General features: G+C 39.3%; 1 protein-coding gene across 2 annotated transcripts in view; it reads left to right on the top strand.

Annotated features, from left to right (window-relative positions):
* The first annotated feature begins 4,268 nt into the window (after positions 1-4,268).
* The window catches only part of LOC149961047 (propionyl-CoA carboxylase beta chain, mitochondrial-like), a 35,224-nt gene continuing 29,524 nt past the window's right edge, over positions 4,269-9,968 (top strand). For both annotated transcript variants that reach the window (XM_090174854.1, XM_090174847.1), the window contains exon 1: positions 4,269-4,300. In XM_090174854.1, the coding sequence (XP_090030980.1) occupies positions 4,284-4,300 (17 nt within the window). In that variant the 5' untranslated portion in view covers positions 4,269-4,283. The remainder of the gene's footprint in view (positions 4,301-9,968) is intronic.

Here is a 9,968-nt window from a genome sequence, read left to right as displayed (position 1 = left end):
ATCTGGTTCAACTGGGCTGACGACGAAGACACAAACATTTTTAGACAGTACTATAAACATTAAACAATAACTTTTGTAGTTCGCAAATTACTTTATTATTTTTCAATAAAGTGAGTTACATGTATCTAAAACAAAACTTATTTAAACGTTTATCCTTAAGTTAAATACAAGAATTATTTAAGTCGTGAAAGATCAAAGAGGCTAATTTCTTTAATATGACTTAACTCAAATTATCCTTTTAAAAACTAGGAAATAAAATTCCATATTCCAATTGAAATTTTTCCGGTTTCCATTTCAAGCGGCATCGGGGTGGAAGTTGAAGTTTTTCCTTCAAGAGTTCTAATGCATGTTATCAAAAAAGCTGTTCAAATTAATTAAATCAATCCTGCGTATAAATAAATATAGTATGGTCGGTTTAACGGCAATTTTTTTTAACCTGACTCTGTTCATAAAATGAGGCAGAGAACACAGTCGGCTGGGAGTCGGCTCGTACTCAGACTCGCGTTTGGTTTCCAATTTGAGTCGAGCTCATATGTACACTCTGTTAAATAAGTCTTCGGCTGTGGAATTTTTCCCCAAATTGAAGCTTTCTCTTAAACGGAACAAGGTATAACGATCAAACCAAATGCATTGTTTATATTTTTCAAAGACCTATCGAATGATATATCTCGTTCACCGAGAAAAGCGCCACCTTTGAGGGAAACGGGAACTTTCACTTTTGGGATTTATTAAATTAATGGAGTTACGATGCTGACAGTTATATTTTTGGATTAAGCATCGTCGATTCAAAATTAATAAGTTCATTATGTTCGCCCTTTGGCTCGGATGATAAATCCTTTTGAACAATTCGTCGAAATTCGCGAAATCCTTATTTACAAAAGTGATATTCCTGATAGACCCGGACGCCGCCTTTTTTTCGGAGCCGCCGCCGTGATATTTTGATGCCGACGGCGACGTTTCCTCGGCGCGCTGCTGTGAGATTTTGATACCGACGGCGATGCTTCCTCGGCGCACCGCCGTGAGATTTTGATGCCGACGGCGACGTTTCCTCGGTGCACTGCTGTGAGATTTTGATGCCGACGGCGATGCTTCCTCGGCGCGCTGCCGTGAGATTTTGATGCCGACGGCGACGTTTCCTCGGCGCGCTGCTGTGAGATTTTGATGCCGACGGCGATGCTTCCTCGGCGCACCGAGGTGAGATTTTGATGCCGACGGCGACGTTTCCTCGACGCGCTGCTGTGAGATTTTGATGCCGACGGCGACGTTTCCTCGACGCGCTGCTGTGAGATTTTGATGCCGACGGCGATGCTTCCTCGGCGCGCTGCCGTGAGATTTTGATGCCGACGGCGACGTTTCCTCGACGCGCTGCTGTGAGATTTTGATGCCGACGGCGACGTTTCCTCGACGCGCTGCTGTGAGATTTTGATGCTGACGGCGACGTTTCCTCGGCGCGCTGCTGTGAGATTTTGATGCCGACGGCGACGTTTCCTCGGCGCGCTGCTGTGAGATTTTGATGCCGACGTCGATGCTTCCTCGGCGCGCTGCCGTGAGATTTAGATGCCGATGGCGATGTTTCCTCGGCGCGCCTGAGTAAAATAGTATAATATTATAATAGATGGCCGCAGTCCTCTTCCGCTGGCCCACGAGGGGTCGGAGTGTGCAATAACTGCTGGCTTTACCGGGGAGTCGGGGTCCGGCTCTTGTAACCCAGCACGGGCGGTGGCGCACTGGGAGCTCCATCCAAATGGTCCTATCTCCACCTCCGACTTCGGTCCGGTGTGGGCTGGTAACTGGGCTTCAGCCCAGGCTAACGGAGAGGAGCCGGGCAAACTGGCCGTCTCGGCGGATTGAGTTGCCTGCTGCGGGGCTGCGGACCTCCGTATGAGGGCACGGCGGACCCATCTCCCGGCCTTTTGGGGTTCCACCGGGACATCCGGTGCCAGCTGTGCCGGGTTATGCGGGCTGCTGTGTGCCCGCCGTTCCCTTTTGGGCGCTCCTTCCAATGGGCTTGGCTCTCTACCTTGCTAGGTAGGGTGTCAGCTGGCGTTGCCAGAGCATCCGCTCTTATTCCCACTGCTGTGTGCGAAGTGGGTGCTGGTCGACCCATTGCTGCACCTTCTTCTGGGTTGAGTGGCTTGCGTCGAAGGTGCGACCATCAGTAGTGGGGTACTGCTACTCATGCTGGATTTGTCACCTGTCCGGGCTTGTGGACGCCGGCGTAGGGCATGATGATGATAGACCTCCGGTGGTGTGGTTTCACACCGGGCTATAAATCTGATGCATGTCCAGTCCTCTTCCGCTTTTTAAAGGCGCAATTTCAAATAAGGGCTCCCACTGATTAAAAATTATCCCAACTTTAGCGAACGCCGAAAAATCGTCCTGTTAATTTACGTAGAATAATTATCCGTTTTCTGTCCAATTGTTAGTCTTTAGTTGGAAAATCTTTAAAAACAGGGTTGCCACGATCTTTTTAATGTGGAAGCAGATGTTATAACGAATTACGGTGGTAGAGGGAAAATATTTTTTGGAAAATACAAATATTTCTTAATCACCCTTTCAAGTTCTTACTTCGTATTAGTTATCAGACAATAAATTTAACCTAACTCTAATTTAATAATATTTATCATAGATACCTTTATTTAGCGGACTACCCCGCCTTTGGTAACAGTGACTTCGAGTAGTGTGGAAGTTTTTTCGTTTGGGTGTTCATTTTGGCTTCATTAAACCTTTAGAACATTTAACTTGACAATAGGGGTTTACGTAAAATTAAACAATAAAAACAATAAAAGTATAATTTTTTTATCCGCGTCACGGGCTTAAGTGTTTTAGTACTTTATTGGCAGGCGCGTTACGCACGTGGGCTTCAAATTCCAAAATCTTTAACAACTCCATTGCGTGCACTCTTTCTTCAATAGCTATAGCTATAGTGACGTTGAAAAAACATCCACACTTTACCTCCCGTATTTTATAGATACACCTATTTAAAGTATTGGGTGGCTAAATTGTAATATTATTTGTACAGCTATATTATATAATTATTTTAACTCCCAATTATGAGAAAATATGTTGACCTGCAAGAGATGAGACCTAGTGCCTCTCGAGCAAAACATGGCGGATACCGGTCTGATACCGTGATACGGTATACTTTCATTACCTGGAATAGAAATCGACGATGCGTGAATTGTCTTAAAAAGGATTTGGTAATTTGCTGCCACCAAATTTAATAGTGGATGGGAGGAAACAACCGTCTTCGTTGCGGAGCATCAGCTAAATATCATTTTTGAGAAGAACCAACGGAGGGTATTACCAAGTCAAAAATCTTTCAAATAATGTAAAAGTAAAAGTGTTTTCTTTCTCGACGCTTTTTCCAGTTTTCTAAAAGTTTTCCTCGTAGAGCCCTTTTTATTCGCTCGCGCCAGCTCGGTCGTTGTAGACACACTTTAAGCGAGCGAAAACTAAATAAATACAACGCAGAAATAAAATAAACAATCCGAAAAAATACACATTTTGGAGATGAAAGCCCTTCTATTGTACACCTCTGTAAATCCAGTCTTTTTAAGGAGAATTAATGACAGATAATTTCAAGGTACGTGACTCTATTGTTATTTTGAATTGTGAGGCTATCGTGTAATGTATGTAGTTTCACTATCAAACTCTAGCGGCATAATTTTTTGGAATTGACGCGAGTGTGTTCCGTATATCTTTAGTATTTTCACAAAGCAGAAGTAATATTTCAGTAAGCTTTGCGGTATGCATTTATATTTTTAATATTACATTTACTATTTTTCGATAAAGATTGAAAATCATGAATGAAGTAGTTCGGTTAGATATTGTGCGCTTAAGCATTTTTAAGAACCTTGGGTTAGATGGACCAAAGATAATATAACTACGTACCCTAGATTCGAAATCACGGCGTTTCTCGATAGCGCGTTTTCTCGTGAGGCTTTTACTGAGTTCGCGCCGGAAGTCTGAAAAATTGGGCTCCATAGCAGGGTGAGAAATAAGGAATTTCAATAGATAACCCAAGATTATATTACTCACCTTTAGTTTTCTTTCGTTTAGAAACATTTTTAGAGCTACAGGCATGATCCATTTTTGTTTTAAAACAATATAACGCAAAAATATCTGGTATCTTGAAAACCGCAAGTCAAAAACCACGGCGCAATTTTCACTAAAACTTTACGTTTTAACTAGATGTCCGTAGCCCTGCCAGCTTCATGGAGGCAGTTTTTTTCGGCTTCCGCCGGGAACTCAGTAAGGGCCTGCGTTTACGTGCAAGGAGCATGATTTCGAATCTAGGGTACGTAGTTATATTATCTTTGTATGGACATAAGCTATAGCTAAAGTGACATTAAAACTAGGGCGGTGCGAGCAGTGATGCCAGGTCGCGAAAATGGAATTACCCTTTTCGACCATTGAAATTTCCCTATTTGAACTAAAATTTCAATAGTTTTCCAAAAAAAAACTAAAAATAATGATATTTGCGTAAAACAATTACTTGGGAAGTTGTAAAACCAAAATAACAAACGTCCTGAAGAAAATAATACTTTTATTTTCATCTCTCAATGAATAAAAACGAGGAAAAATTTTACCAGTACAAAAATCAGTTTGTTCAAGGGATAGTGCGGGAAAAAGTCGTTCGGACTTGTCCCTGTGGGCCAGTTAATTAGCAGACGACTTTCCTAATTGCCCATAAAAAATGGCATAGGTGCCAGCTAAAGCTAATCAAACAAAATACTTATGATTGTATTAATCTGGCATCACTGCGTGCGAGTAGTGTTTTTAGGCAATCGAGTCGGGTATGGAGCACCAAATTTTTTTCATCGAGTATTCGAGTCGAGTAATATTGAAGTCGAGTCGAGAAATCGAGTACATTTTTAAACTATTAATGTGCCGTCTATCCTTATATGGATTCAGGAAGTGAAGACTACCGCCGGACGACATCCGAAATCGAAAAGAGTCACCAAATCTTAATAATATTGTTTGAAGAAAAACCGCACAAGCGCACTACGTATTAAACACCGTGATCCATCCCCAAGGTCATTCGAAGCGTTTGTAGGTGCCGTTCATTACCACCCCAAAAGTTGCAAAAACTCCACTTTGAATTAAAGAGGATAAAAAAACTAATACTCGACGAGTTAAGAGAGCAGCTTTTTCGAGTAATCTGGTACCCGACTGTGCAATTTTCCGGTACTCGATAATCGACGAGTATTTCCCCATTACTTATTCGAGGTCGAGTTCGAGTACTCGACCTAAAAAAATGCCGAGTAATCGATGATGTACTCGCACAGCCCTCCATGATAAGACCCAAAAGTTCGTCAGTGCGGTAAAATGTTTATTGAAAGCTTGTCGCGAATTAAAAAAAGGGAGTGGGAGAGGGGGTTAAAAATACGTCATCAAAATTGAAAATTTTCAACGGGCGAGTAAGTCGAAGAGAGAAAATCGCGCCAGACCACAGAGGAAAGGTAGAGGAGGGGGGAAAGGGGGTTGACAATGGTAGACTTTTTATCACGTGTCAATGAAAACTGAACTCCGTGTAGCCTAAGTAGCACAGCACCCCACACAAGGAGAACGCAACCCGTCAAAAGTCGTGCATTTTCTCGCGTACAGTTTTCATTGGTTAGATACTTTAGCGCCTGCTACCGTCGGAAGGGAAAAATTCCGAAATTGTCTTCCCCCTTTCCGTAAAACGCTCAGCGTAAAGGCTCGTCCAATGAAATTTGTACACAACTCTGCGTAACCGTGTTTAAAGACTAGCTGCGTTCTCCTTGTGTTTGTTGCTCCTAGGTGTAGCCATCAAGCGAAAAGTCATCAGCCGTTTAGAAAAAGCTGTCGGTGCCAATTTAGATGGGACCTAGGTTTATTGTTTTTCAAATAAAATCTACGCATTATGAAGAGTTTTATCGATTGGTTTATATTAAAATAAGTAAAATGGGAAGGTATGGTTTATATCGGTAATGTACAAGATTTTCCCTGTGCCTATGCCTCCTTCAAACTTTGAACTATATGTAAATTAAGGCTAGAGGAAATAAATCTGAACGAATTAAAAACGAAAAATGTTAAATCACACCATAACGTTTGTTCGAAACATTTCGTTGGTTTAATGGGTCCAACATCCGAATTTCCTTATCCTGTAAAAGAAATAGCAAACGTACGTTGACAAACTTGCATATATCATATTCTACATATATCTAATCGTAATTTTCTTTAATTTATCCATCATGTCTTTTGGATCAAAATTATTGTTTATATATCTATGAAAGAGAAGCCAAACGATCAAACTGAAAATTAAGTACCCGAGTGAAGCCCGAAGTTTGTATCCAATGATGGTGATAAAGTTATAGAAGGTGAACAAACACAAGAATATCAAGTTACCGTACCACATTTAGTAACCCATTTGAAATAACTTATCAAAACAAAGATCTCATCGAAGTGGTTGAAAATATTCCTCTACAAGATATAGTGATGTTTCGATTGAACATTCTTCAGACAATTATAGCAAAGATTTTGACGAGACCAGAGAAGTTATGACTGTACAATCAAAGGAGATTCACAGTGAAGTAGCTCAAGCTAAAATCCATGTACAAGATGAGGTAAATTGGCCAGTATGAGTCTCTTTAAAAACTAGCCCAAAAGGTTTTAGTTAACCAATCAAAGAACCTAACGCAATGACTAGGTTTGTTAATTTAAAACAAGTATCAATAGATACACCGTTAATTTTCTGCAAATATTCAGATTCGAATATCTTAAAAGTGGAAATTGATGAAATTTTATTCGTACGCTTACGTTTTGTAATGAGGCTTGTGCCGATAGTCACCCGGTCTTTAAATCAAACGGGAAAGATTTAAAACAACGTTTTTTTTCTTTCGTAAATGAGCTGGAATTACTAACTTAAATTGATAAGTGGACAATCTGTCTAGATATTCAAGACGAATTATTTAATTATATACAAAACAAATGTATAAAATCAGTAAAGACTTGTAGTATCAGTTTGTCACTTATATCAGCAACATGCCAGCAGGTTTTTAAAAGCTAACGACTACCCATTTGCCAATATTGTCGCCTTACCAAAAACTATTACAGAGTTGGAGAAAGAGAGAAAATGAAAATTTAATGACTAATATTAAGACACATTAATATTCGCTTTATGTCTGAAAGTCAAGTACAAAAGAAGGTGGCCTTGCTAAACAAGAAAAACTCGGTGTTAAAGAAACAAAATAAATTACTTGAATCTAAAATCCAGAAAAGCTTTAAAACTAATGGTGTAAATCTTTTTCTAGAGGAAACTAAAAAGCAAGTCAGTTTTCCATCGTTTATTACTAAGAGATCAGTTAAAGTTTCTTAAGTCAAAAAACATTCAGGGGTGTCTTTCGATAAAAGCCAGGTCGGTTTCTACATACGAAGCGATGCGACAAGCCTTCATTTTACCATCTCAGAAAACTTAATTCAATCAACCTCACCACCAAAAGCTTATTTAATGATTCAGTTCTTGAAGAAATGAGAGAGAAAATTGATCTGGACCATATTGAAGAACACCAAAAATCAGGTGCGCCCGCAGAAAATTTTCAAAGGGGGGGGATGGGCAATCTTCATACTTACAAGGAGAGTACCCGAGGTGTTTATTGACGATTTTGTTCAAAGTCTGGCGAAATGTTGACGTATATGAGATATGAAATTTCCCAAAAAGCGACGTTGCACTATCCATTCGATTTGCCATGGCCAGACTTGGAAATAGTGATATTTTTTACGGGGGTGGGGATTAGGGGAAAAAATTTAAAATTAGGTAGGGAAAATAGGAAAATAAAAATTGGTTACGTTACTTACACAACATTTATTAACTTTAAAACAAGCAAGTATATTATAATATCACACATAATCATTTGTAACGCTAGATCCCGCTCTCGTATAGGGTAGGAAAACAGAGTTTCAAAAACGGCGTACAAATCAATATGTTCCAGAAATTTCCGTAAAATGTTTAATAAATATTTTTTAATTAAATTGAGAGCCCCGGTGGCCCGCAACCCCCGTTCGAATGATTTATTTGAAGAGCCCACTGATTTTTATTAAGAGCCATTGGCCCCAAGACTCCCGCTAATTAAAAGTCTGGCCATGGCATCCGAAAATGTTTTTGACCACTTAAACCAAAATAAGATTTTTTCCTTATTTTACCCAAAAATTTATACAATTTTTACCCCATAAATGTTCAAATTCACCCAAACTTAATGAAATTTACCAAAATTTGGTCCAAATTACACATTTCGTGATTTTCAAATTAAAAAAAAAATATTAGCTGTGAAACCGAGAAAATCCCATGCTTTTCTAAATGGAGATTTTTTTGGTTTAAATGATCAAAACCATTTTCGGTTGCTATGGCAAATCGAATCGGTAGTGCAACGTCTTCTTTAGGGAAATTTCATATCTCGTATAGGTCTACATTACGCCCGATTTTGAACAAAATCTGGAATAAACACCTCGGGTACTCTCCTTGTTAGTTAAGCAGGACTTGATATTTCATAGCTCAGCCGGATAATTAATTGGAACCACAACTTTAAATAGCTTTCGCAATAAAGTTACTGAAATGGGAAAAATAATATTGGGAACGTCTGAAGACATATATTGTTTCTAAACTGAGTTTAGCTAACCATATACTTCAATTAATGGTCAGAAGTAATAATAATAATCAGCTAGGCTAGGCTAATACCCAAGGCACCACCTTAGGCCTGAGTCATAGAGCGACTTTTAAAGCCTTTAATTCAGGTGGCCGGGTTACAACGCGTAGGAGGGTGGTGGCAAACCCTGCAAGCCACGCGAGCCAACAGCTCCCTATACTAACTATTACCGTTAACCTCAACAAGTTTTTATGGAACGGGAAACCGATGAGCTCCACCACTAATTTTAAATATGCCTATGCATTTTTCCCCTGCACCGATCTTCAGGCTGAAGATCTCTTTTCTATAATTTGGGAAGGTATTGAAAATTTAGAAGGAGTTCGCTTTAAAATCCTGCCTGTTGTGTGGGATAAGGCTTCATCCAATCAAAAACGTATTAAAATCCGCACTGAAAGTGAAAAAAGATTGAATACACATATAATGTTTAGAAAAACCCATAAAGCAAAGGAGATCCAATATATTTTGTTTCTGATGTATGCCATATCATAAAAACCGCAAAGACTGGACTTCATAATAGCGGAAAAATTTAAAAACTTGAAGCAGGAACAAGTAGAACATTTATTGCGGAAAAATGGGAAGCATATAGTTGATAGTTGATACTTATCGAATTGATTCAGCTTCTATATTGCGACTTGCGCCAAAACTAACCACGTTAATCCGGACTCTTACAGTGCTATGCACGTAAACCTGGCCACCCAGGTTTTGAGTAGTAGTGTAGCATATGCAATTGAAGAGATTTTGGGTGATGAGGCATTGGAGTCCATAAAGGTTATCCACATGTTTGACCAATTTTTCGTTTCAATAACGAAATTCAAGAAGAAACCGGCCTTGGCTCCATTTGCGAGTCTTAATGACAAGTAACACATAAAAGTATAATTTAAAATTGTTTAATGAAGTACTAATAAAATTTTATAATTTAAGTGGCTAGAAGAGGATTATCTCAGGTACTTGAAAGAATGGGAGCAGGAAATGGAGGCGATAGAAGCTGAAGAAGTTGTTGACAAAAGCAAGGTTGTAGCAATTCTACCATAGGGGAGTTTGGCTAAAGAAAAAGTGGCAAATAGATGGCACGCCCGACGCTGTGTAGCACCTTCAGAAACTAATGGGCGTTCCCCCAATGCATAGAAGTATTGAGGTGCAGTCTAATTTAAAGGATATAGCGGGAAATTAAAATTTTACAAGCTAACTGGGATTGCTTTATTTCTGTTTCGTTTTTACACGTTTGAATTTTAAGGAAATTTATTTTTTTAATATTTATAATTAGCAAACATTAAATTTCAGTTTCTCAGATATTTATTT

This window comes from Leiobunum rupestre, chromosome 1 (assembly GCF_980474605.1).
Source record: "Leiobunum rupestre chromosome 1, qqLeiRupe1.1.hap1, whole genome shotgun sequence".
NCBI lineage: Eukaryota > Metazoa > Arthropoda > Arachnida > Opiliones > Sclerosomatidae > Leiobunum > Leiobunum rupestre.
The sequence above is the reverse complement of the archived record's forward strand: the minus strand, read 5'-3'. Positions and strand labels throughout refer to the sequence as shown.